The sequence below is a fragment of the Buteo buteo genome, chromosome 30 (assembly GCF_964188355.1).
Source record: "Buteo buteo chromosome 30, bButBut1.hap1.1, whole genome shotgun sequence".
Taxonomy (NCBI): Eukaryota; Metazoa; Chordata; class Aves; order Accipitriformes; family Accipitridae; genus Buteo; species Buteo buteo.
The window spans coordinates 298640-325106 of NC_134200.1; the positions used below are offsets into that span (position 1 = coordinate 298640).

The window sequence follows — 26467 nt, forward strand, 5'->3', positions numbered from 1 at the left end:
GTTTGAGGTGAATTTGGGGGGTTTGGGGATTGAATCAAGGGGGTTTGGGGTGAAATCAAGGGGGTTTGGGGGTAAAATCAAGGGCTTTTGAGGTGAAATCGGGGTTTTGGTGGCTAAATCAAGGGGGTTTGGGTTAAATCAAGGGGTTTGGGGGCTAAACCAAGGGGGTTTGAGGTGAAATCAGGGGGGTTGGGGGCTAAATCAAGGGTTTTGGGGGTTTTGAGGTGAAATCGGGGGGGTGGGGTGAAATCAAGGGGTTTGGGGGTTAGAGTGAAGTGTTTGGGGGTTAAATCCAGGGGTTTGGGGTTAAATGAAGGGGGTTTGGGGCTTAAAACCGGGGGGGGGGTTGGGTCTTAAACCAAGGGGGTTTGGGGGGCTTGAAACCAGGGGGGATTTGGGGCTTAAACCAGGGGGGGTTGGGGCTTGAAACCAGGGGGTTTGGGGCCTTAAACCAAAGGTTTGGGGCCTTAAACCAAGGGGTTTGTGGTTAAATCCAGGTGTTTCGGCTTAAAGCCAGGGGGGTTTGGGGGCTTAAAGCCAGGGGGGTTTGGGGGCTTAAAACCAGGGGGGTTTGGGGCTTAAACCAGGGGGGTTTGGGGGTTGAAACCAGGGGAGTTTGGGCCTTAAACCAGGGGAGTTTGGGCCTTAAACCAGGGGGGTTTGGGGCTTGAAACCAGGGGGGTTTGGGCGCTCTAAAACCCAGGGGGGTTTGGGGGCTTGAAACCAGGGGGGTTTGGGGCTTAAACCAGGGGGTTTGGGGCCTTAAACCAAGGGGTTTGGGGCCTTAAACCAGGGGGGTTTGGGGGCTTAAACCAGGGGGGTTTGGGGGCTTAAACCAGGGGGGTTTGGGGGCTTAAACCAGGGGGGTTTGGGGGCTTAAAACCAAGGGGGTTTGGGGGCTTAAAACCAAGGGGGTTTGGGCCTTAAACCAAGGGGGTTTGGGCCTTAAACCAAAGGGTTTGGGGCTTAAACCAAGGGGTTTGCAGTTAAATCAAGGTGTTTCGGCTTAAAACCAGGGGGGTTTGGGGGCTCTAAAACCAGGGGGGTTTGGGGCCTAAAACCAGGGGGGGTTGGGCTTAAACCAAAGAGTTTGGGGGTTGAAAACATGGGGTTTTTTTTTTCGTGGTGCCGTTTATTTTTTTGTCGTCTGCGCGGGCGCCCCGAGTGCCGGCGTCTCAGGGGTTAAGTCCCCCTCATCCCCCTCAGCGCCCACAAGATGGCGGCCGCGCCGGGGTGGGGGGAGAACAACGCCGCCGCCTCAGCCGCGGCCACACCCTCCCCCTCATAAACCCCGCCCCCTCCTCCCCTCCCTCCCAAGCGAAGGCGCCCCAATGTCACTTCCGACCAAGCCCCACCCCCTTCCCCCCCCCACCACCAATCCCGTCCTTTTTCCTCCTCGCCGTCCAATGGCGTGAGGAGAACGGGGAGAGGGGAGGGAGGGGGGGGAAAGGGGCGGGGCCTGAGCCAGGAGCCGGTTGGGGTGGCGGCGTGCGCGCGCGCGACTCCCCCCACCCACCCCCCCCCCCGCCGCCCCTTGTTCTCGCGCGCGCGCGGGGTGAGGCCACCGCCTGAAACGCGGGGGGGGCGGCGGGGGGGGGGGGGAGGGGAAAGACGTCAATATTCTTCCCCCCCCTTTTCCTTTTCCGTGCCCCTCCCCCACCCGCCGGAGACCCCCCCCCCTTCCCCCCCCCCCCCCTTCAAGGTAAGGCCCCGGCGGTTTTAATATTTTGGGGGGGGGGGGAGGAAGGAGGAGGGGGGGGGGTGTTGTTCCCCCCCCCCCGTTATCACCTCACGGGTGGTTTGGTCCCGCTGAGGGAGGGGGGAGGGGGAGGGGAGGCCGCGGGGGAGGGGGGGGGGGGACACACCAGTGAGACCAGTTGGATTGTACTGGGCGGCCCAGTGACCCTCTGACCGGGCAGCCCGGTTCCCCCCATTCCCCTCTTACTGGGCACCCCAGTTCCGTCCTAACTGGGTATCCCAGTTCCCTTCTTACTGGGCACCCCAATTCTCCCCCTTCCCCCTGATTGGGCATCCCAGCTCTCCCCATTCCCCTCTTACTCGGCACCCCAGTTCCCCCATGACTGGGCACCCCAGTTCCCCCCATTCCCCACTTACTGGGTTGCCCAGTTCTCCTCTTACTGGGCATCCCAGTTCCCCCCATTCCCCTCTTACTGGGCACCCTAGTTACCCCATGACTGGGCACCCCAGTTCTCCCCGTTCCCCCCCTAACTGGGCTGCCCAGTTCCCCCATGATTGGGCACCCCAGTTCTCCCCCTACCCCCTAACTGGGCAGCCCAGTTCCCCCACAACTGGGCATCCCAGTTCCCCCATGATTGGGCACCCCAGCTCTCCCCATTCCCCTTTTACTGGGCACCCCAGTTCCCCCATGACTGGGCAGCCCAGTTCTCCCTATTCCCCTCTTACTGGGCAACCCAGTTCCATCCTAACTGGGCATCCCAGTTTTCCCCCTTCTCCTCTTACTGGGCATCCCAGTTCTCCCACGACTGGGCAGCCCAGTTCTCCCCATTCCCCTTTTACTGGGCAGCCCAGTTTCCCCACGACTGGGCAGCCCGGTTCTCCCCACTCCCCTCTTACTGGGTATCCTAATTCCCCTCTTACTGGGCATCCCAGTTCCCCCACAACTGGGCATCCCAGTTTCCTCATGATTGGGCACCCCAGTTCTCCCACTTCCCCCCTGACTGGGCAGCCCAGTTCCCCCCATTGCCCTCTTACTGGGCACCCCAGTTCCCCCCATTCCCCTCTTACTGGGTTGCTCAGTTCTCCTCTTACTGGGCACCCCAGTTCCCCCATGACTGGGCAGCCCGGTTCTCCCCATTCCCCTCTTACTGGGCTGCCCAGTTCCCCCATGACTGGGCTCCCCAGTTCTCCCCACTCCCCCCTAACTGGGCATCCCAGTTCCCCCATGACTGGGCATCCCAGTTCTCCCCCTTCCCCTCTTACTGGGCACCCGGTTCCCCACTTCCTGGGCATCTCAGTTCTATGACTGGGCACCCCAGTTCCCCCATTCCTCTTTTGCTCGGGGTCCCAGTGCCCCAGTTCCCTCCTAACTGGGCGTCCCAGTTCTCGTCTAACTGGGTACCCTGGTTCCCCCCATTTGTCTCTTACTGGGCGTCCCAGTTCCCCCCATTGGGGTCTCAGTGCCCCCCACTTCCCCTCTAACTGGGCACCCCAGTTCCTCTCATTCCCCCCTAACTGGGGGTCCCAGTTCCCCCGTGACTGGGCACCCTAGTTCTCCTCTTACTGGGGCTCCCAGTGCCCCCCATTTTCCCTCTTACTGGGGGTCCCATTTTCCCTCTTACTGGGCACCCCAGTTCCCCCCATCCTCCTCTTACTGGGTACCATTCCCCCCCCTTGTCCCCGCAGCCAGTTTTGGGGGAGTCTGTGCATTTTTTTGGGGGGGGGGGGGCTGAGGTTTATGGAAAGGGGTGACCCCAAATTTGGGGGGGGGGGGTCAGTTGGGGGGCGGGCTTTTGTGGAGGGGGGGGTGGCACTTTTGGGGGTTCCCCCCCTTAATTTTCCTTCTTTTTCCCCCCCCACAGCTCGGAAATCCGGACCCCCCCGCCGCCCCTCGCAGCCTGACGTGAGCCCCCGCCCCCTTCCCAAACCCTCCCCCCTCTAGGGGGGGAGGGGACCCCCAAAAAAACCACCACCCCCCCCTTTTTTTTTTTTTAACATCTCCCCCCCCCCAAAAAAAAAATGGCCGACCCCATCATGGACCTTTTCGACGACCCCAACCTTTTTGGGCTCGACCCTTTAACGGACGAAACCTTCGCCCCCCCTTCCCACGATCCCATCGAAGAAGCTTTAGGGTTAACGGGGGCTTTAGAACCCCCCCAACCTCCTCCAGACCCCCCCCCGGAACCCCCCGCCCCCCCTCCGGAACCTTCTTTGCCCCCCCAAAATCCCCCCGACCCCCCTCAATCCCAAATTCCCCCCGAACGGGACGTTCTCAGTCAAGGCAACCCCTTCATGGGGGTTTCGGCTTCGTTACCCCCCACCCCTTCTTCTTCTTCCTCCGGGGGGGGTCCCCAACCCCCCAAAATCGTTATCCTTAAAGCCCCCCCGGGGGGGGCGACGCCCTCGGGTCCCACCCAATCGCCCGCCCTTCCCGTAGCGGGCGGGGGGACCGCACCCAACGGCGGAAAAGTGACTTTCGCCAAAGTTTTAACCGGCGCCCCGCAACTTCGACCCGGCGTTTCCATCGTTACCGGGAACGCCGCCGCCGTTTTAACCGGCAAAGTGACTCCAGCCGGAACCGGGGGGGCTACCGGAACGGCCCCCCCCGCCGCCGCCGCTGCCGTTCACCGATTGGTTCAACCGGGAAGACCCGTCAAGCAATTGGTTTTGCAACCCGTCAAAGCTGGGGGGGCCGGGACCCCCCTCAAACCCGCCGTCACCCTCACGTCGGCGCCAGCGCAGGTGACGAAGGGGTGGGGGGTGGGCGGTGACGTGGGTGGGGGGGCGGTGAGATGGGTGGGGGCACCCATGGGTGGGTGTCTTGGGGGTTGGGGTCTTCGGGGTTGGGTGGGGGGGTCTTCGAGGTTGGGTTCGTCTTCTTGGGTTGGGGTCTTTGGGGTCGGGGTGGGTGGGGGAGCTCAGGGTGGGGTGGGCGGGGCTTCGGGTGGGGTGGGGCTTGGAGGGTGGGGTTGTCCCTTTGGGTGGGGGGCTTGGGGGTTGGGGTCTTCAGGGTTGGGTGGGGGGGTCTTCGAGGTTGGGTTTGTCTTCTTGGGGTCTTTGGGGTTGGGGGGGCTCGGAGTGGGTGGGGGGGCTCAGGGTGTGGTGGGTGGGGGGCTATGGGGTTGGGTGGGGCTCGGGGTGGGGCTTAGAGGGTGGGGTTGTTGCTTTGGGTGGGGGGCTTGGGGGTTGGGGTCTTCAGGGTTGGGTGGGGGGTCTTCAAGGTTGGGCTTGTCTCCTTGGGTTGGGGTCTGGGTTTGGAGGGCTCAGGGTGATTTGCCGGGGGCCACCGGAGTCTGGGTCACCTCCCAACAGCGGGGTCCCCAAAGTCCTTGAGGTCCCCAAGATTGGGGTCACCACCCCTTAACAGGGTCCCCAAAGTCCTTGAGGTCCCCAAGGTTGGGGTCACCACCCCATAGCATGGTCCCCAAAGTCCTTGAGGTTCTCAAGATTGGGGTCACCGCCCCATGGCAGGGTCCCCAGAGTCCCTGACGTCCTCAAGATTGGGGTCACCACCCCATGGTGGTGTCCCCAAAGTCCCTGAGGTCCTCAGGATTGAGGTCACCTCCCCATAACGAGGTCCCCAAAGTCCTTGAGGTCCCCAAGATTGGGGTCACCTCCCCATGGTGGTGTCCCCAAAGTCCTTGAGGTTCTCAAGATTGGGGTCAGCACACCATAACGGGGTTCCCAAAGTCATTGAGATCTTCAGAGCTGGGGTCACCTCTCAATAGCAATGTCCCCGAAGTCCTTGAGGTTTTCAAGATTGGGGCCACCACCCTTTAACGGGGTCCCCAAAGTCCTTGAGGTCCCCAAGATTGGGGTCACCACCCCTTTAACAGGGTCCCCAAAGTCCTTGGGGTCACTTGCCCATAATCGGGTCCCCAAAGTCCTTGAGGTCCCCAAGATTGAGGTCACTTCCCCATGGCGGGGTCCCCAAAGTCATTGAGGTCTTCAGAGCTGGGGTCACCTCTCAATAGCAATGTCCCCAAAGTCCTTGAGGTTCTCGAGATTGGGGCCACCACCCCTTAACGGGGTCCCCAAAGTCCTTGAGGTCCCCAAGATTGGGGTCACCTCCACATAGTGGGGTCCCCGAAGTTCCTGAGGTTCTCAAGATTGGGGTCACCACCCCATGGTGGTGTCCCCAAAGTCCCTGAGGTCCTCAGGATTGGGGTCACCTCCCCATAATTGAGTCCTCAAAGTCCTTGACGTCCCCAGGATTGGGGTCACCACGCTATAACAGGGTCCCCAAAGTCCTTGAGGTCCCCAAGATTGAGGTCACCTCCCCATAACGAGGTCCCCGAGTTCCAGCTCGCCACCCACGCTCCCCAGAGATCCCCGTCCTCGCCCTGACCCCGCCCCTTTTTTTTTTTCCCCCCCATCTCTAGGGCGAATCGAAACGCATCACTTTGGTGCTCCAACAGCCGCCGGGCGGTAGCGCTCCCCCCGGCCAACGCCACGTGGTGTTGGGGAGTTTACCGGGCAAGATCGTGTTGCAGGGCAACCAATTGGCCGCTCTCGGTCAAGCCAAAGGGACGCCGGGTCAACCCGCCAAGGTGGTCACCATCCAACTTCAGGTTCAACAACCTCCCGCCGGCCAACCGGGAGCTCCCCAGAAGATCCAACTCCTCCAGCAACCCGCCGGCGCCGGCGGGCAGCCGGCTCCCGTGGCCGTCTCCTCCGTGCCGCAGGTGGTGGGGGGGACGGGGCAGAGGTTGACGGTGCCGTTGAAGGTGGTTCTACAACCCCAGGTGAGCGTCGGCGAGGTTTTGGGGCGACCGGGAAGCTGAAGAGCTTCTGGGGGGCGGTCGTCGGGAGGGGCGGTCTCGGCATTTTGTCCAATTACGGTCCCCGTTGTGCCAAACCTGCGGTCCCGGCATTTTGTCCAACTACGGTCCCCGTTGTGCCAAACCCTCAGTCCCGGTGTCGCGCCCAACTCTTGGTTTTGGTTGCACCCAAGTTTTTGTCCTGGTGTTGCATCTCATTTTGGTCCCTGTTGCGCCCCACCCTTGGTCTCCGTTGCGCCCAACTCTTGGTTTTGGTTGCGCCCAAGCTTTTGTCCTGGAGTTGCGCCCAACCCTTGGCCGCGGCGTTGCGCCCAACTCTTGGTTTTCGTTGCACCCAAGCTTTTGTCCTGGAGTTGCACCCAATTTTGGTCCCAGTTGTGCCCAACCTTGGCCGCAGCGTTGTGCCCGACCCTTGGTCTCCATCGCACCCAACCTTTGGCCACGGTGTTGTGCCCAATATTGGCCACGGCATTGCGCCCAACTGTTGGTCTCTGTTGCGCCCAACTCATGGTTTTGGTTGTGCCCAAGCTTTTGTCCTGGAGTTGCACCCAATTTTGGTCCCAGTTGCGCCCAACCTTGGCCACGGTGTTGCGCCCAACCTTTGTCTCCATTGCACCCAACGTTTGGCCACAGCGTTGCGCCCAACCCTTGCTTTCCGTTGCACCCAACTCTTGGTTTTGGTTGCACCCAAACTTTTGTGCTGGAGTTGCACCCAATTTTGGCTGCGGCTTTGCGCCCAACCCTTGGTCTCCGTTGCGCCCAACTCTCGGTTTTGGTTGCACCCAAGCTTTTGTCCTGGAATTGCGCCCAATTTTGGTCCCAGTTGCGCCCAACCTTCGGCCGCGGCGTTGCGCCCAACGTTTGACGTGGCGTTGCGCCCAACCTTGGCCACGGTGTCGCGCCCAACCCTTGGTCTCCGTTGCACCCAACTCTTGGGTTTGGTTGCACCCAAGCTTTTGTCCTGGAGTTGTGCCCAACCTTCGGCCACGGCGTTGCGCCCAACTCTTGGTTTTGGTCGCACCAAAGCTTTTGTCCTAGAATTGCGCCCAATTTTGGTCCCAGTTGTGCCCAACCCTTGGTCTCCATCGTGCCCAACCTCGGTGCCACCCCAATTTTTGGCTTTTCTCCGCAGGCCGGCTCGTCTCAGGGCAGTTCTCCCGGTCTATCGGTGGTGAAGGTGCTGAGCAGCAGCGAAGTAGCCGCCCTGGCCAGCCCCGGCTCGCGGGGCGCCTCGGAGGAAAGCCGCAAGCTGGAGCACCAGAAGAAGCAGGAGAAAGCCAATCGCATCGTAGCCGAGGCCATCGCCCGTGCCCGAGCCCGGGGCGAGCAGAACATCCCCCGTGTCCTCAACGAGGACGAGCTGCCCAGCGTCCGGCCCGAGGAGGAGGGCGAGCGGAAGCGCCGGCGGAAAGGGGCCGGCGAGCGCGGGGGACCCAAGGAGGAAAGACCCCGCAAGGGCAAGGGTCAAGGTGGCTCTGGCAAGAGCAAGGGGCGCAGCAAACCCAGGTGAGACCTCCTCAGCTCCGAAAAATGACGTATTTTCACCCAAATTTAGCTGGGAGGGGTCTGGCCGCGGGTGCGTGTCCTCGTTGCGGTGGCCCTGGCGTCGACCAACCACGGTCTTTGTTGTCGACCAACCATGGTCTTCGTTGTCGCCCAACAGCGGCCCCTCGTTGTCTCACAACCATGGTCTTCATTGTCACCCAACGGTGGCCATCGTTGCCCAACCATGGTCTTCGTTGTTGCCCAACGGCGGCCCCTCATTGTCGCCCAACGGCGGCCCTCATTGCCCAACCGTGGTCTTCGTTGTCGCCCAACGGTGGCCCTTCATTGTTGTCCAACAGTGGCCATCATTGCTCAACCGTGGTCTTCGTTGTTGCCCAACCATGGTCTTCGTTGTCGCCCAACGGTGGCCCTTCATTGTCACCCTACGGTGGCCCTTGTCGCCCAACCGTGGTCTTCGTTGTCACCCAGCGGTGGCCCTTCGTTGTCGCCCAACCGTGGTCTTCGTTGTCACCCAGCGGTGGCCCTTCGTTGTCGCCCAACGGTGGCCATCGTTGCCCAACCGTGGTCTTCGTTGTCGCCCCAACCATGCCCATTTGCCCCCCAACATTGGACCTCGTTGCCCCCCAACCTTGGCCGCCGTCCCCAACCTTTGGCCCTCGTTGTCCCCCCAACCCTTGGCCTTGGTGTAAACCCCCAGAGAAGGGATCCATCCGTCCCATCTCCGCCCTCCTAACGCCCCCATCTCACCCCGGTAGCACCATCACGCCGGTGGTGGGGAAGAAACGGAAGCGCAACGCCTCTTCCGACAACTCGGATGCCGAGGTGATGCCGGCGCAGTCGCCGCGGGAAGAAGAAGAAACCAGCGTGCAGGTACGGAGACGCCGCCGGCGGAGGTCCGCACCGTTTTGGCACGGACGGGGGCCACATCCTGTTTTCCTTTCCCCTTTCCAGAAACGGCGGTCGAATCGGCAAGTCAAACGCAAGAAATACACTGAAGATTTGGACATCAAGATCACCGATGATGAGGAAGATGAAGAGCTGGATGTGACGGGGCCGGTCCGACCCGAGCAACCGCCGGTCCCGCAACCCCCTGCGCCGGAACCGGAGCCGGAGGGCGAGACGTTGCCCTCCATGCAGTTTTTTGTGGTGGGGGGTCTTCGCTTTATTTTCTCGGATGCCGCTTTGTGGCGTCTGCTGCGATCTTCATCTCCTTCCACCATCATCTTCATCTTTTTTGTTCTCCGCTTCCAGGAAAACCCCAGCGAGGAGGACGCAGCCATCGTGGACAAGGTCCTCTCCATGAGGGTGGTGAAGAAAGAGGTGAGCGACCACCGTGGTGGCGGCAGTAGGGGGCGTTTTGCCGGTATTTTGCCGACTCTTAACGTCCCACCTGGTTCTCCGCAGCTTCCGTCGGGGCAATTGATCGAGATGGAGGAGTTTTTCGTCAAGTACAAGAACTAGTAGGTGGCCGGAGGAGGTGGGATGGGTTTGGGGTGTCCCCTTGGGGTCTACGGCACGTTTGGACCCTTGCCGCCCCGCCGGCGGGCTCCTCGTTGGGCCGCGACGGTTGGGTTGAGCTCTGCAAACCCAACGGAGGCGCCGCGGCGGTGAGCCCAACAACTCGTCGACGCTTCTACGACGGGGCGGCTGTCGACGAAGGGTTTTTTCTGCGCCAACGTTGCTCGAAAACGGCCTTACCGCCCCCAAATCCCTTCACCGCCGCGGAGGGGGGGCTTTGCCGCGTGGACGTGACGCTTTGCCCCCCTGTCCCGTGTCCCCCCCCCAGCTCCTATCTCCACTGTGAGTGGGCCACCATCGACCAGCTGGAGAAGGACAAGAGGATCCACCAGAAACTGAAGCGTTTCAAGACGAAGATGACGCAGATGCGACACTTTTTCCACGAGGTGCTGGTTTGGGGGGGGGGGGGGCGCAGAAGGGGTTTTGGGGGTTCGGCGAGACCGCTCACCGCCCCCCTCCTCATCTTCAAAGGATGAAGAACCTTTCAACCCCGACTACGTGGAGGTAGACCGTATTTTGGACGAGTCCCACAGCATCGACAAAGACAACGGGGAGGTGAGCGAGGAGGAGAGAATGGGGCAACGGAGGACTTCTCCTTCAAAAAATAGCATTTTCTGCCACCGACACCCTGTTTTTTTTGTCCCCCCACCCTACTCCCGGTTGCAGCCGGTGGTCTACTACCTGGTGAAGTGGTGCTCCCTACCCTACGAGGACAGCACTTGGGAGCTCAAAGAGGACGTAGACGAGGGAAAGATCAGGGAGTTCAAACGCATCCAAGCCCGACACCCGGAACTCAAACGTTTGGTGAGCGTCTGGGTCCTCTCCCACCTCCCCGCGTCCCCCCCCTCACCCCGATTTCGGCAGCCGCCGATGTCATCTCCATCCCCGCCACCCCACCTTCCTTTCTTCTCCCAGCCCCGTCCCCAAGCCGGTTCCTGGAAGAAACTGGAGCTCTCCCACGAATACAAAAACCACAACCAGCTTCGCGAATACCAACTGGAAGGGGTCAACTGGTTGCTCTTCAACTGGTACAACAGGCAAGTGGCGGAACGGGACGGTGGGTGGGACGACACGGCGGGGGGGGACGTTATCGCCGCTCCCAATCGCCGACCGGCCGTTTCGTTTCCTCCCCGCAGGCAGAACTGCATTTTGGCTGACGAGATGGGCTTGGGCAAGACCATCCAGTCCATCGCTTTCTTGCAAGAAGTCTACAACGTCGGCATCCGGGGTCCTTTCCTGGTTATCGCTCCGCTCTCCACCATCACCAACTGGGAGCGAGAGTTTAATACCTGGACGGAGATGAACAGCATCGTTTACCACGGCAGTTTGGCTTCCCGGCAGATGATCCAACAGTACGAGATGTACTGCAAGGACTCGCGGGTAGGATGCCGTTGGGTCTTCTTGGCTTCAAAACGCTTCCGAAAACTTTTCCCCGAGGTTTGGGGATGAGGTTGGAGCCACCTCCCTACCTTCGTCCCCTCCCCAGGGTCGTCTCATCCCCGGAGCCTACAAATTTGATGCTCTCATCACCACCTTCGAGATGATCCTCTCCGACTGCCCCGAGCTGCGGGAGATCGAGTGGCGTTGTGTCATCATCGACGAGGCCCACCGCCTCAAAAACCGCAACTGCAAGTTGCTCGACAGCCTCAAGCACATGGACCTGGTGAGAGATGGGGTGGAGAAGGGGACGGGGAGGGGAACACGGAGACCCCAACTCCTCTCCGTGGGGCAGAGCAGGGTTTCCTGAAGGTGCGGGGGGGGTCTTGGTTGCATCCAGAGATGTTTGGGCTCATCCCGTGCCGCGGGGATTGGTTTTGGAGGTGTGTGTGGGGGAATTGGTTGCATCTGGAGATGTTTGGGCTCATCCCGTGCCGTGGGGATTGGTTTTGGAGGTGTGTTTGGGGTCTTGGTTGCATCCAGAGATGTTTGGGCTCCTCCCGTGCCGTGGGGATTGGTCTTGAAGGTGTGTTTGGGTTCTTGGTTGCATCCGGAGATGTTTGGGCTCATCCCGTGCCACAGGGATTGGTCCTGAAGGTGTGTGGGGGGGAATTGGTTCCATCTTGAGATGTTTGGGCTCATCCCGTGCCACGGGGATTGGTTTTGGAGGTGTGTTTGGGGTCTTGGTTGCATCTGGAGATGTTTGGGTTCATCTCATGCCGCAGGGATTGGTTTTGGAGGTGTGTGGGGGGGGTCTTGGTTGCATCTGGAGATGTTTGGGATCATCCCGTGCCGCAGGGATTGGTCCTGAAGGTGCGTGTGCGGGAATTGGTTCCATCTTGAGATGCGTGGGCTCATCCCGTGCCGTGGGGATTGGTCTTGAAGGTGTGGGGGGGGTCTCGGTTGCATTCAGAGATGTTTGGGCTCATTCCGTGCCACGGGGGATTGGTCTTGGAGGTGTGTTTGGGGTCTTGGTTGCATCTGGAGATGTTTGGGCTCATCCTGTGCCGCAGGGATTGGTCCTGAAGGTGTGGGGGGGTTGCTGGTCATACCTGGAGATGGTTGGGTACATTCCATGCCTACCCCCACCCCAAATCCTAACGTTTTACACCCCCTGGTTATCAGGAACACAAAGTTCTCTTGACGGGCACCCCGCTCCAAAACACGGTGGAAGAGCTCTTTAGCCTCCTGCACTTCCTGGAGCCTTCCCAGTTCCCTTCCGAAGCAGAATTTCTCAAGGATTTTGGGGACCTCAAAACCGAGGAGCAGGTGAGAACATCGGGAGGACCCCAAACCCTTCCCCGGCCACTTGGGTCCCTCCTGACCCGCGGTGACGTTGCCCCGCTGGTCCCCCTTGTAGGTGCAGAAGCTCCAGGCCATCCTCAAGCCCATGATGCTCCGTCGGTTGAAGGAAGACGTGGAGAAGAACCTGGCGCCCAAGCAAGAGACCATCATTGAGGTGGAGTTGACCAACATTCAGAAGAAATACTACCGGGCCATCCTGGAGAAGAATTTCTCCTTCCTTTCCAAAGGCGCCGGTCACACCAACATGCCCAACCTCCTCAACACCATGATGGAACTGCGCAAGTGCTGCAACCACCCCTACCTCATCAACGGTGAGGAACCAGGGGCGGGCGGCGACGCGGCGGGGCGTCCCTCGTCGTCCCACCGCCGGCGGACGACCTCGGGGGCTAACGCCACCCCGTCCCCGCTTCTCCTGGCCTCGTCCTTTCTTCTGCCGAGGACTTGGCGGCCTCTTGGATTTGGGGTTTGCCTTCCCCAACCTCCGTAGAGCCGTCCGTTGGGCTCAACGTCGCGGTGGGGGAGATCCTCCGGCTCGCCCGGTTGGGTTTTGGTGCCCCTCGAGTCTTGCTTTGGCGGGGTGTCTCCCGAGAAGGTCTCGCGTCCCACCCCGCTGACAGGTCCCTTCCCTACCCGACAGGCGCGGAGGAGAAGATCTTGGCCGAATTTCGGGAGTCTTGCCACCACCACGTCCCCCACGACTTCCACCTCCAGGCCATGGTCCGCTCGGCCGGCAAACTGGTTCTCATCGACAAGCTGCTGCCCAAGCTGAAAGCCGGCGGCCACAAGGTGCTCATCTTCTCCCAGATGGTGCGATGTCTCGACATCTTGGAGGACTACCTCATCCAGAAGAGGTGAGAGGGGGGGACGACGAGGCGACGGGTGGGCCTGGGGGGGACCCTGGCGCCCTCCCCGAACGCGGTTCCGGTGATCTCGGTAGGTACCTCTACGAGCGGATCGACGGACGGGTACGGGGCAACCTACGGCAAGCCGCCATCGATCGCTTTAGCAAACCCGACTCAGATCGCTTCGTCTTCCTCCTCTGCACCCGGGCGGGCGGTTTGGGCATCAACCTCACCGCCGCCGACACCTGCATCATCTTCGATTCCGATTGGAATCCCCAAAATGACCTCCAGGTAGACGCCGGCTCCGCCCCACCGCCACGGGTTTGGCGTCACGTCACTTTTGTCCTGACCTGATCCCCTACCCGCCCTCTTCTTCCTTCCTCCAGGCTCAAGCGCGGTGTCACCGGATCGGGCAGAGCAAGGCGGTGAAGGTCTACCGCCTCATCACGCGCAACTCCTACGAGCGGGAGATGTTCGATAAAGCCAGCCTCAAGTTGGGGCTGGACAAGGCCGTGCTGCAGTCCATGAGCGGACGCGAGGGCAACATCGCGGGGGTGAGGCGTCTTCCGAGGGAAACAGGGCGTGAAGATCTTGGGGATGAGGTTTTCGGAGGGAAATGGGGTGTGAAAGTCTTGGGGTGAGGTCTTCCGAGGGAAACAGGGCATGAAGACCACAGGGATGAGGTCTTCTGAGGGAAGCGGGGCATGAAGATCTTGGGGATGAGGTCTTCCAAGGGGAATGGGGCGTGAAGACCACGGGGATGAGGTTTTCCGAGGGAAATGGGGCACAAAGACCTTGGGGGTGAGGTCTTCTGAGGGAAATGGGGCTTGAAGACCACGGGGATGAGGTTTTCCGAGGGAAATGGGGCACGAAGATCTTGGGGATGAGGTTTTCCGAGGGAAACGGGGCATGAAAGTCTTGGGGTTGAGGTCTTCCGAGGGAAACAGGGCATGAAGACCACGGGGATGAGGTTTTCCGAGGGAAATGGGGCACAAAGACCTTGGGGATGAGGTCTTCCGAGGGAAACGGGGCTTGAAGACCACAGGGGTGAGGTCTTCTGAGGGAAATGGAGCTTGAAGATCTTGGGGATGAGGTCTTCCAAGGGAAACTGGGCTTGAAGACCATGGGGATGAGGTTTTCGAGGGAAACAGGGCACGAAGATCTTGGGGATGAGGTTTTCCGAGGGAAACGGGGCATGAAAGTCTTGGGGTTGAGGTCTTCCGAGGGAAACAGGGCATGAAGACCACGGGGATGAGGTTTTCCAAGGGAAATTGGGCGTGAAGATCTTGGGGATGAGGTCTTCCAAGGGAAACGGGGCGTCAAGATCTTGAGGGTGAGGTCTTCCGAGGGAAACGGGGCACGAAGATCTTGGGGATGAGGTTTTCCGAGGGAAACGGGGCATGAAAGTCTTGGGGATGAGGTCTTCCGAGGGAAACGGGGCGTGAAGATCTTGGGGATGAGGTTTCCGGAGGGAAATGGGGTGTGAAAGTCTTGGGGATGAGGTCTTCCGAGGGAAACAGGGCTTGAAGACCACAGCGATGGGATTCTTGAAGAGAAAGGGGCTTGAAAACCGTTGGGATGGGGTCTTCCAAGAGAAACACTTTGTGAAGACCCCATGGATGGTCTCCTTCAAGGGAAATGCAACGTGAAGAACTGTGGGATGAGATCTTCCAAGGAAAAGGGGGTCTGAAGACCATGGAGATGGGGTCTTCCAAGGGAAAAGGGGCGTGAAGACCATAGGGATGGGGTCCTTCAAGAGAAACATGTTGTGAAGACCCCGGGGGTGGAGTTTTCCAGGAAAAATGCTTTGTGAAGAGCCTGGGAACAGGGTTTTCCAAAGGAAATGAGGCGTGAAGATCTCAGGGAAGGGGTTCCCCAAGGGAAATGGGACACGGAGACCGTAATCTTGAGGGACGTTGGTTTGGGATGGGAGCAGGTCCCATGGGCCACCCGCCTCACCCAGCGCTCACCTCCCTTCTCCGTTCTCCCCGGCAGATCCAGCAGTTCTCCAAAAAGGAGATCGAAGACCTGCTGCGCAAAGGGGCCTACGCGGCCATCATGGAAGAGGACGACGAAGGCTCCAAGTTCTGCGAGGAAGACATCGACCAGATCCTGCTGCGCCGTACCACCACCATCACCATCGAGAGCGAGGGGAAGGGTTCCACCTTTGCCAAGGTATTTCCGCATGCTTTTCCCGCCGTTGCCGAGCCGGAGGAGGGGGAGAAACGTTTCCCACCTCGGAGTTTGTCGGCGAACATCTCCCAAACTCCTCACCCAACCCCAGGCGAGCTTCGTGGCTTCCGAAAACCGCACCGATATCGCGTTGGATGACCCCAACTTTTGGCAGAAGTGGGCCAAGAAAGCCGACCTGGACCTGGACCTGCTGAACAGCAAGGTTTGAGTCGGGAAGGGGGACAACCGTGGGGTTGGGTCGGCAGCGGGGCCGGCGCGGGGCAGCGCTTGATCGGTTTTCTCCATCCCGTCGTCCAGAACAACCTGGTGATCGACACGCCGCGGGTGCGTAAGCAGACGCGACATTTCAGCACCCTTCGGGATGACGACCTGGTGGAGTTCTCGGACCTGGAGAGCGAGGATGAGGAGAGACCTCGATCCCGTCGCCACGACCGGCATCACCACGCCTTGCACCACGCCTACGGTCGCACCGACTGCTTCCGCGTGGAGAAGCACCTCTTGGTTTACGGGTGAGGACGGGCTCGGGTTCAGCTGTGCTCTGGTGGCAACCACGGGATGGTTCTTGGTGGAGAAAGTAGATCGGGTCTAGGTCTGCGTGGGGTTTGGTGGCAACCACGAGCAGATGTTTGGTGGAGAAAGCCGACTGAGTGCAGGTCCGGCTCTGCTGCGGTGGCAACCGTGAGTAGATAACTTGGTGGAGAAGGTAGACCAGGTCCAGTTCCAGCTCTTCTCTGGTGCCAACCTTGAGTAGATAACACGGTGGAGAAGGCAGACCATGTCCAGTTCCACCTCTTCTTTTGTGGCAATCTTGAGTAGATGGTGGAGGAGAGAGTGGACAAGCTCCAGCTCTTCTCTGGTGGCCACCATGAGTAGATAACTCGGTGGAGAAGGTAGATCAGGTCCAGTTCCATCTCTTCTCTGGTGGCAACCTTGACTAGATGGTGGGGAAGAGAGTGGACAACCTCCAGCTCTTCTCTGGTGGCAACCTTGAGTAGATAACTCGGTGAAGAAGGCAGACCAGGTCCGGTTCCACCTCTTGTCTGGCGGCAACCATGAGTAGATGGTGGAGGGGAGAGCGGACAAGCTCCAGCTCTTCTCTGGTAGCAACCTTGAGTAGATAACTCGGTGGAGAAGGCAGACCGGGTCCAGTTCCATCTCTTCTCTAGTGACAACCATGAGTAGATGGTGGAGGAAAGAGTGGACAAGCTCCAGGTTTTCTTTGGTGGCAACCACGAGTAGATAACTCGGTGGAGAAGGCAGACCAGGTCTAGTTCTGCTTCCTTCTCTGGCGGCCACCATGAGCAGATACTTGGTGGAGATGGCTGCTGGGACGTTGGGAAACCCCAGCCAAGAACCTCCCCGGCCACTGACCCCATCTTCTCCCGCCAGCTGGGGTCGATGGCGGGAGATCCTGTCCCACGGGAGGTTCAAACGCCGTCTGTCGGAGCGAGACGTGGAGACCATCTGCCGGGCCATCTTGGTCTACTGTCTCCTGCATTACCGCGGTGACGAGAACATCAAAGGCTTCATTTGGGATCTCATCAGCCCCACCGAAAACGGCAAGGCCAAGGAGCTCCAAAACCACTCGGGTGAGGGTCTACAGGAGCTTCGGGACAACCGGGGACCTCTTGAGGTCCCACCTTGACGTCTTTCTCCTTCTTCCGCCCCGTTTCTCCAGGTCTTTCCATCCCGGTTCCTCGAGGTCGTAAGGGGAAGAAGGTCAAGTCCCAAAGCACCTTTGACGTCCACAAAGCCGAGTGGATCCGCAAATACAACCCCGACACCCTCTTCCAAGACGAGAGCTACAAGAAGCACCTCAAGCACCAATGCAACAAGTAGGTTGAGATCTTGGAAGGTCCCCTTTGTCCCCTTTTCCGTGGTTTTGGGGTTTTTTTTTCGGTTGACCGTCCCATCCCGCCATCTCCCAGGGTTCTGCTGAGGGTGCGGATGCTCTACTACCTGCGGCAGGAGGTGATCGGGGACCAGGCGGAGAAGGTGCTGGCGGGGGCGATGGCCAGGTGAGTCCGTGGGAACTTCTTTGAGGTGCTCCGGGGTCTCTTTGGGGTGTTCCGGCCCCACTTTGGGGTGGTTTGGGGTGCTCTGGCCCCTCTTTTGGGTGGTTTGGGGTGCTCCAGCTCTACCATGAGCTGGTTTGAGGTGCTCCAGCCCCACTTTGGGGTGCTCCAGCCCCACTTTGGGGTGGTTTGAGGTGCTCCGTCCCCACTTCAGGGTGGTTTGAGGTGCTCCAGACCCTCTCTGGGGTGCTCCAGCCCTTTTTGAGGGTGTCCTGGGGTGCCCCAGTCCCTTTTTGGGGTGCTCCAGACCCTCTTAGGGGTGTCTTGCGGTGCTCCAGCCCCGCTTTGGGGTGGTTTCAGGCTCTCCAGCCCTGCTTTGGGGTGGTTTGAGGTGCTCCAGCTCTACCATGAGCTGGTTTGAGGTGCTCCAGACCTTCTCTGGGGTGCTCCAGCCCCACTATGAGGTGCTCTGAGGTGCTCCAGATGTTCTTGAGGGTCTCTTGGGGTCCCCCAGTCCCTCTTAGGGGTGCTCCAGACCTTTTCTGGGGTGGTTTGAGGTGCTCCAGACCCTCTTAAGGGTGTCTTGGGGTGCTCCAGCCCCGCTTTGGGGTGGTTTGAGGTGCTCCAGACTCTCTCTGGGGTGCTGCAGCCCTTTTTGAGGGTGTCCTGGGGTGCCCCAGTCCTTCTTTGGGGTCCTCCAGACCCTTTCTGGGGTGGTTTGGGGTGCTCCAGCCCCACTTTGGGGTGGTTTGGGGTGCTCCAGCTCTACCATGAGCTGATTTGAGGTGCTCCAGCCCCACTTTGGGGTGGTTTGGGGTGCTCCAGCTCTACCATGAGCTGATTTGAGGTGCTCCAGCCCCACTTTGGGGTGGTTTGAGGTGCTCCAGACCTTCTTTGTGGTGGTTTGAGGTGCTCCAGACCCTCTCTGGGGTGCTCCAGCCCTTTTTGAGGGTGTCCTGGGGTGCCCCAGTCCCTCTTTGGGGTGCTCCAGACCATTTCTGGGGTGGTTTGGGGTGCTCCAGCCCCACTTTGGGGTGGTTTGGGGTGCTCCAGCTCTACCATGAGCTGGTTTGAGGTGCTCCAGACCTTCTCTGGGGTGCTCCAGATGCTCTTGAGGGTGTCCTGGGATGCCCCAGTCCCTCTTTGGGGTGGTTTGAGGTGCTTCAGACCCTCTTTGGGGTGCTCCAGCCCCACTATGAGGTGCTCCAAGGTGCTCCAGATGCTCTTGAGGGTCTCTTAGGGTCCCCCAGTCCCTCTTAGGGGTGCTCCAGACCTTTTCTGGGGTGGTTTGAGGTGCTCCAGACCCTCTTAAGGGTGTCTTGGGGTGCTCCAGCCCCACTTTGGGGTGGTTTGAGGTGCTCCAGACTCTCTCTGGGGTGCTCCAGCCCTTTTGAGGGTCTCCTGGGGTGCCCCAGTCCCTCTTTGGGGTGCTCCAGACCCTTTCTGGGGTGGTTGCAGGTGCTCCAGACCCTCTTAGGGGTGTCTTGGGGTGCTCCAGCCCCACTTCGAGGTGGTTCAGGGTGCTCCAGCCCCTGTTCAGGGTGCTCCAGCCCCACTTTGGGGTGCTTTGAGGTGCTCCAGACCTTCTTTGTGGTGGTTTGAGGTGCTCCAGACCCTCTCTGGGGTGCTCCAGCCCTTTTTGAGGGTGTCCTGGGGTGCCCCAGTCCCTCTTTGGGGTGCTCCAGACCATTTCTGGGGTGGTTTGGGGTGCTCCAGCCCCACTTTGGGGTGGTTTGGGGTGCTCCAGCTCTACCATGAGCTGGTTTGAGGTGCTCCAGACCCTGTCTAGGGTGCTCCAGCCCTTTTTGAGGGTGTCCTGGGGTGCTCCACTTCCTCTTTGGGGTGCTCCACTTCCTCTTTGGGGTGTCTTGGGGTGCTCCAGCCCCCCTTTGGAGTGGTTTCGGTTGCTCCAGACCCTCTTTGGGGTGCTCCAGCCCCACTATGAGGTGGTCTGAGGTGCTCCGAGGTGCTCCAGATGCTCTTGAGGGTCTCTTGGGGTCCCCCAGTCCCTCTTTTGGGTGCTCCGGACCTTTTCTGGGGTGGTTTGAGGTGCTCCAGACCCTCTTAAGGGTGTCTTGGGGTGCTCCAGCCCCACTTTGGGGTGGTTTGAGGTGCTCCAGACCCTCTCTGGTGTGCTCCAGCCCTTTTTGAGGGTGTCTTGGGGTCCCCCAGCCCCACTTTGGGGTGCTCCAGCCCCACTTTGGGGTGGTTTCAGGCTCTCCAGCCCCACTTTGGGGTGGTTTGAGGTGCTCCAGCCCCACTATGAGGTGGTCTGAGGTGCTCCAGATGCTCTTGAGGGTCTCTTGGGGTCCCCCAGTCCCTCCCTGGGATGCTCCAGACCTTTTCTGGGGTGGTTTGAGGTGCTCCAGACCCTCTTAAGGGTGTCTTGGGGTGCTCCAGCCCCACTTTGGGGTGCTTTGAGGTGCTCCAGACCTTCTTTGGGGTGCTTTGAGGTGCTCCAGACCTTCTTTGGGGTGGTTTGAGGTGCTCCAGCTCCACCATGAGCTGGTTTGAGGTGCTCCAGACCTTCTCTGGGGTGCTCCAGCCCTTTTTGAGGGTGTCCTGGGGTGCCCCAGTCCCTCTTTGGGGTGCTCCAGACCATTTCTGGGGTGCTTGGAGGTGCTTCAACCCTTTTTGGGGCTGTCTTGGGGTGCACCAGCCCCACTTTGAGGTGGTTTGGGGTGCTCCGGCCCCTGTTTGAGGTGCTCCAGCCCCACTTTGGGGTGGTTTGAGGTGCTCCAGACCCTCTTTGGGGTGCTCCACTCCCACTTTGGGGTGATTTGGGGTGCTCCACTCCCACTTTGGAGTACCCCTGACCCCCCCAATCACCCCATTTTTCCCCCCCCGTCCCCAGCGAGATCGACATCTGGTTCCCGCTGGTGGAGCAGCTGGAGGTACCGACCGCTTGGTGGGACGCCGAAGCCGACAAATCCCTCCTCATCGGGGTCTTCAAACACGGTACGTTGCAGGGGTGGGGAGCCAATTTTGGGGTGAAACCTGGCAGAATTGGGGTTTTAACAGTGTCGTTTCCCCCCCCCTTTTTTTTTTTTTTGGCGGGGGGAGAACAGGCTACGAGAAATACAACACCATGCGCGCCGACCCCGCTCTCTGCTTCTTGGAGAAAGCCGGCCGCCCCGACGAGAAGGCTATCGCTGCCGAGCAGCGCTTGGACGTCGGGGAAGGGTGAGTTTGGGGGAACCCTCCCCACAAATTTGGGGTGCTCCAGCCCCTCTTTGGGGTGTCCTGGGGTGCTCCTGCCCCTATCTGGGGGGCTTTGGGATGCCCCAGTTCCTTGTTGGCGGTGGTTTGGGGTGCCCTGACCCCATTATGGGGAGCTTTGGGGTGCCCCAGCCCCTTTCAGGGGTGCCTTGGGGTGCTCCAGACCCTCTTTGGGGTGGTTTAGGGTGCCCCAGCCCCTTTTGTGGGTGTCTTGGGGTGCCCCAGCCCTGGTTTGGGGTGGTTTAGGGTGCCCAGAATCTCTTTGGGGTGCTCCAGGCCCTCTCTGGGATGCTGTGGGGTGCCCCAGCATCTCCGTGGGGTGCCCCAGCATCTCCGTGGGGTGCCCCAGCCCCACTTCGGGGTGGTTTAGGGTGCCCCAGAATCTCTTTGGGGTGGTTTGGGGTACCCCAGCCCCTTTTATGGGTGTCTTGGGGTGCCCCAGTCCCACTTTGGGATGCCCCAGCCCCACTTTGGGGTGCCCTGACCCCACTATGGGGGGCTTTGGGGTGCCCCAGCCCCTCTTTGGGGTGCCCCAGAATCTCTTTGGGGTGGTTTAAGGTGCCCCAGCCCCTTTTGTGGGTGTCTTGGGGTGCCCCAGCCCCTCTTTGGGGTGGTTTGGGGTGCCCCAGAATCTCTTTGGGGTGCCCCAGCCCTTCTTTGGGGTCCCCCTTTCCCCTCCCCAGCCCCACTTTGGGGTTACCCGTATCCCTTCACCCCATTTTAGGGACAATTCCCCCCACACACACACTTTTGGGGACCCCCCCCTCCTAATTTTGGGGGTGCCGATGATGACCACGCCATGCTAATACTGACCAGCTGTGGGCTGGGATGAGTTCAAGCTCTTCAAGAGCTGAGGCACCCAAAGTAGAGGGGGGGGGGTGGATTTTGGGGGGTCGGGGGGGGCGTTTTTGGGGGGTGTCAGGGTCTTTATTTTTGGGGAACCCCCCCTCATCATCCTTGTCCCCCCTCTGGCAGCGTGGATTTCGATAAAGACTGCGAAGACCCCGAATACAAGCCCCTTGCGGGGACGGCGAAGGAGGTGGACGACGAGGTATTTGGGGGGGCTCTCCCCCCCCTAAATCTGCCCCCCCCCCCAAATCTGCCCCCCCAAAATTTGGGGGGGACGACCCTGATTTCTTTACCCCCCCCCCCCCCAATTAGACGGACCCCCTGATGCTGCTGGACGAGGAGATCTCGGTGGTGGACGGGGATGAAGGTAATGGGGGTGGGCCAGCCCTATAGGTTCCCTCTGCCCTATAGGGTCCCTCTGCCCTATAGAATGCTTCTGCCTTATAGGGTGCCTCTGCCCCATATCCCCTATAGGGCTGGCTCTGACCCTGCCGTCCCATAGGGACCCCCAGACCTATAGGATACCCTGGGCTACCCTATAGGGCTGACCCTGACCCAGAGGGACCCGCAGAGCTATAGGATAGCTCGTCCTTATATCCTTATGGGATGCCAAGGAGACCTATAGGACTCCTTGGGCCCCCCCCCCCAATCCCATAGGGACCCCCAAAACCCTATAGGAATCCCCATCCCTATAGGATATCTTACCCCCACACCCCATAGGACCGCAAGGGGATCCATAGGACCCCTTGGACCCCCCCCAACCCCCCAGGGACCCCCCTAACCCTATAGGAACCCACATCCCTATAGGATATCACACTCCCACACCCTATGGGACCCCAAGGAGACCCCCCCAACCCCATGGGGACCCTCCTAACCCTATAGGAACCCACATCCCTATAGGATATCTCGCTCCTACACCCTATGAGACCCTAAGGAGATCCATAGGACCCCAGGGAGACCTATAGGACCCCATGGGCCCCCCCCCCGCAAACCCCATAGGGACCCCCATCCCTATAGGATATCTCGCTCCTATATACCTATGGGACCCCAGGGAGACCCATGGGACCCCCCCAAACCCCATAGGGACCCCCATCCCTATAGGATATCTCACCCTTACACCCCATGTGACACCAAGGAGACCTATAAGACCCCTTGGGACCCCCCCAAACCCCATAGGGACCCCCGAACCTATAGGATGGCTCATCCCTACACCCTATGGGACTCCAAGGAGACCCATAGGACCCCATAGGGACCCCCCCCAACCCCATAGGGACCCCCCCCAACCCCATAGGGACCCCCCCAAACCCCATAGGAACCCCCATCCCTATAGGATATCTTGCTCTTACACCCTATGGCACCCCAAGGAGACCTATAAGACCCCTTGGGACCCCCCCAAACCCCATAGGGACCCCCGAACCTATAGCCCTACACCCTATGGGACTCCAAGGAGACCCATAGGACCCCTTGGACCCCCCTGAACCCCATAGGGACTCCCTCAAACCCCATAGGGACCCCCATCACTCTAGAATACCTCACTCCTACACCCTCTGGGACCCCAAGGTGACCCATAGGACCCCATAGGGACCCCCCAAGCCCCATAGGGACCCCCATCCCTATAGTATATCTCACCCTTACACCCCATGTGACCCCAAGGAGACATAAAAGACCCCATAGGGACCCCCCAAACCCCATAGGGACCCCCCAAACCACATAGGGACCCCCAAACCTATAGCATATCTTGCTCCTATATCCCTATGGGACCCCAAGGAGACCTATAAGACCCCATAGGGACCCCCCCCAACCCCACGGGGACACCCATCCCTATAGCATATCTTGCTCCTACACCCTATGGGACCCCAAGGAGACTTATAAGAGACCATAGGGACCCCCCCAAACCCGATAAGGACCCCCAAACCTATAGGATGGCTCACTCCTACACCCTATAGGACCCCGAGGAGACCCATAGGACCCCGAGGAGACCCATAGGACCCCTTGGGGTCCCCCCCTGACCCCCCTTTTTCCCCCCGACCCCCCTTTTCCCAGGCCAACCCCCCCAACCGGGCCAACCTTTCTGGCCGCCGGGTTCGGTGCTGACGGCTCGCTTACGCCGCCTGATCACCGCCTGCCAACGTTCCTACCAACGGGAACAGCTCCGGGTGGAAGCGGCCGAACGGGGGGATCGGCGTCGGCGGCGCTGCGAAGCCGCCTGCAAGCTGAAGGAGATGGCCAGGAGAGAGAAACAGCAGAGGTAAAGGGGTGAGGGGGGATTTTGGGGGGGGCCGGGAGTCCTTACGGGGTGCCAGGAGCCCATTCAGGGAGGTTTTGGGGTGTTGTGAGACACTACAGGGGAGTTTTGGGGCGCCAGGAGCCCATTAGGGAGGTTTTGGGGTGCTGTGAGACACTACAGGGGAGTTTTGGGGTGCCAGGAGCCCATTCAGGGAGGTTTTGGGGTGCTGTGAGACACTACAGGGGAGTTTTGGGGTGCCAGGAGCCCATTCAGGGAAGTTTTGGGGTGCTGTGGTTCTATACTGGTAAGTTTTGGGGTGCCAGGAGCCTGTGCAGGGAAGTTTTGGGGTGCTGTGAGACACTACAGGGGAGTTTTGGGGTGCCAGGAGCCCATTCAGGGAGGTTTTGGGGTGTTGTGAGATACTACAGGGGAGTTTTGGGGTGCCAGGAGCCCATTCAGGGAGGTTTTGGGGTGTTGTGAGACACTACAGGGGAGTTTTGGGGTGCCAGGAGCCCATTCAGGGAGGTTTTGGGGTGCTGTGAGACACTACAGGGGAGTTTTGGGGTGCCAGGAGCCCATTCAGGGAGGTTTTGAGGTGCTGTGAGACACTACAGCGGAGTTTTGGGGTGCCAGGAGCCCATTCAGGGAGGTTTTGGGGTGCTGTGAGACACTACAGGGGAGTTTTGGGGTGCTGTGAGACACTACAGGTGAGTTTTGGGGTGCCAGGAGCCCATTCAGGGAGGTTTTGGGGTGCTGTGAGACACTACAGGTGAGTTTTGGGGTGCCAGGAGCCCATTCAGGGAAGTTTTGGGGTGCTGTGGTTCTATACTGGTAAGTTTTGGGGTGCCAGGAGCCTGTGCAGGGAGGTTTTGGGGTGCTGTGAGACACTACAGGGGAGTTTTGGGGTGCCAGGAGCCCATTCAGGGAGGTTTTGGGGTGCTGTGAGACACTACAGGGGAGTTTTGGGGTGCCAGGAGTCCATGGGGGGGAGTTTTGGGGTGCAGGAACCCCATGCCCAGAATTTTGGGGTGCCGGGGCCCCATAACTGGTATTTTTGGGGTTCAGAGACCCCATAACTGGTATTTTTGGGGTGCAAGGAGCCCCATCCCTCGATCCTTGGGCTGCCAGAACATGACATCCAGGATTTTGGGATTTGGGGACGTCAGCCAAGGAATTTTGGGGTGCGGGGATCTCCATTCCTCAATTTTTAGGGTGCTGGGACCCCTAACTGGTATTTTTCGGGTTCAGGGACCCCATAACTGGTATTTTTGGGGTGCCGGGACCCCCATCCCTGGATCCTTGAGCTGCTGGAACACGACATCCAGGATTTTGGGATTTGAGGAAGTCACCCAAGGAGTTTTGGTGTGCTGGGGCGCCCATTCCTCAATTTTTCGGGGTGCTGGGACCCCTAACTGGTATTTTTGGGGTGCCGAGACCCCATAACTGGTATTTTTGGGGTGCTGGAACACAACATCCAGAACTTTGGGATTCAGGGACGTCACCCAAGGAATTTTGGGGTGCTGGGCCCCCTAACTGACATTTTTGGGGTGCTGGGACACCATAACTGATATTTTTGGGGTGCTGGAACCCCCATCCCTGGATCTGTGAGCTGCCGGAACATGACATCCAGAATTTTGGGATTTGGGGACATCACCCAAGGAATTTTGGGGTGCCGGGACCCCCTAACTGGTATTTTTGAGTTGCTGGGACCCCCTAACTGGTATTTTGGGGTACAGGGACTCCATAACTCGTATTTTTGGGGTGCAGGGATCCCTAACTCGTATTTTTGGGGTGCTGGAACCCCCATCCCTCGATCCTTGAGCTGCCGGAACACGACATCCAGAATTTTGGGATTCAGGGACATCACCCAAGGAATTTTGGGGTGCTGGGACCCCTTACTGGTATTTTTGGGGTGCAGAGACCCCATAACTGGTAATTTTAGGGTGCAGGACGCCCATCCCTGGATCCTTGAGCTGCCGGAACACGACATCCAGGATTTTGGGATTTGGGGATGTCGCCCAAGGAATTTTGGGGTGCCGGGATGCCCGTTCCTCCATTTTTGGGGGGTACTGGGATCCCTAACTGGTATTTTTGGGGTACAGGGCCCCCATAACTGGTATTTTTGGGGGGCCGGGACCCCAAAACTGGTATTTTTGTGGGAAGCGGGCACCCCCATCCCTCGATCCTTGAGCTGCCGGAACACAACATCCAGGATTTTGGGATTCGGGGACGTCACCCAAGGAATTTTGGGGTGCCGGGATGCCCGTTCCTCAATTTTTGGGGTACCGGGACCCCCTAACTGGTATTTTTTTTTCGGGGTGCAGGTGGACCCGTCGGGAACAAGCGGATTTTTACCGGGTGGCTTCGAGTTTTGGGGTGGAATTTGATCCGGAGGGAGGTCGTTTCCGTTGGGGTCGGTTCCGGACCTTGGCCAGGTTGGAGAAGAAGACGGACGAGAACCTCACCAAATTCTTCCACGGTTTCGTCGCCATGTGCCGGCAGGTTTGCCGCCTGCCGCCCGCCCCCGGAGACGGTACGAGGGGGGGACACCCCGATATTTTGGGGGGGGACACCCCGAGATAGGGTGGGGGTTCCCGATGGAGATAGGGAGCTTCCGGTGGGGTTTGGGGACGTTCTCCGTGGGGTTGGGGACATCTCCATGGGGTTGAGGAGCTGCCAATGGGTTTGGGGACGTTCTCCGTGGGGTTGAGGACGTTCTCCGTGGGGTTGGGGACGTTCTCCGGGGGGTTGAGGAGCTGCCAATGGGTTTGGGGACGATCTCCGTGGGTTCGGGGACGTTATCCATGAGGTTGGGGACGTTCTCCATGGGGTTGAGGACGTTGTCCACGGGGTTGGGGACGTTCTCCGTGGGATTGG

General features: G+C 59.8%; 2 protein-coding genes and 1 non-coding gene across 3 annotated transcripts in view; 2 read left to right on the forward strand and 1 right to left on the reverse strand.

Moving 5' to 3' along the window:
• PFKFB1 (6-phosphofructo-2-kinase/fructose-2,6-biphosphatase 1) overlaps nucleotides 1-2868 on the reverse strand; it is a 5458-nt gene extending 2590 nt beyond the window's left edge. The window contains exon 1 of the mRNA XM_075018471.1: nucleotides 2848-2868. Within this exon, the coding sequence (XP_074874572.1) occupies nucleotides 2848-2868 (21 nt within the window). The remainder of the gene's footprint in view (nucleotides 1-2847) is intronic.
• An 805-nt stretch (nucleotides 2869-3673) lies between these two features.
• Nucleotides 3674-26467, forward strand: part of CHD8 (chromodomain helicase DNA binding protein 8) — a 30139-nt gene continuing 7345 nt past the window's right edge. The window contains 30 exon segments of the mRNA XM_075018472.1: nucleotides 3674-4440; nucleotides 6081-6443; nucleotides 7612-7985; nucleotides 8741-8855; nucleotides 8937-9131; nucleotides 9237-9305; nucleotides 9390-9445; nucleotides 9772-9889; nucleotides 9975-10058; nucleotides 10170-10307; nucleotides 10419-10544; nucleotides 10644-10883; nucleotides 10990-11166; nucleotides 12066-12209; nucleotides 12301-12556; nucleotides 12883-13096; nucleotides 13183-13378; nucleotides 13474-13641; nucleotides 15083-15262; nucleotides 15372-15482; nucleotides 15578-15789; nucleotides 16670-16869; nucleotides 16959-17115; nucleotides 17209-17298; nucleotides 20150-20253; nucleotides 20364-20478; nucleotides 21490-21565; nucleotides 21676-21730; nucleotides 23407-23611; nucleotides 25915-26123. Of these exon segments, the coding sequence (XP_074874573.1) occupies nucleotides 3718-4440; nucleotides 6081-6443; nucleotides 7612-7985; nucleotides 8741-8855; nucleotides 8937-9131; nucleotides 9237-9305; nucleotides 9390-9445; nucleotides 9772-9889; nucleotides 9975-10058; nucleotides 10170-10307; nucleotides 10419-10544; nucleotides 10644-10883; nucleotides 10990-11166; nucleotides 12066-12209; nucleotides 12301-12556; nucleotides 12883-13096; nucleotides 13183-13378; nucleotides 13474-13641; nucleotides 15083-15262; nucleotides 15372-15482; nucleotides 15578-15789; nucleotides 16670-16869; nucleotides 16959-17115; nucleotides 17209-17298; nucleotides 20150-20253; nucleotides 20364-20478; nucleotides 21490-21565; nucleotides 21676-21730; nucleotides 23407-23611; nucleotides 25915-26123 (5470 nt within the window). The 5' untranslated portion in view covers nucleotides 3674-3717.
• On the forward strand, nucleotides 21295-21373 carry LOC142025942 (small nucleolar RNA U6-53/MBII-28). The gene has a single exon (XR_012648738.1). It is a non-coding gene; the product is annotated as a small nucleolar RNA U6-53/MBII-28 (small nucleolar RNA).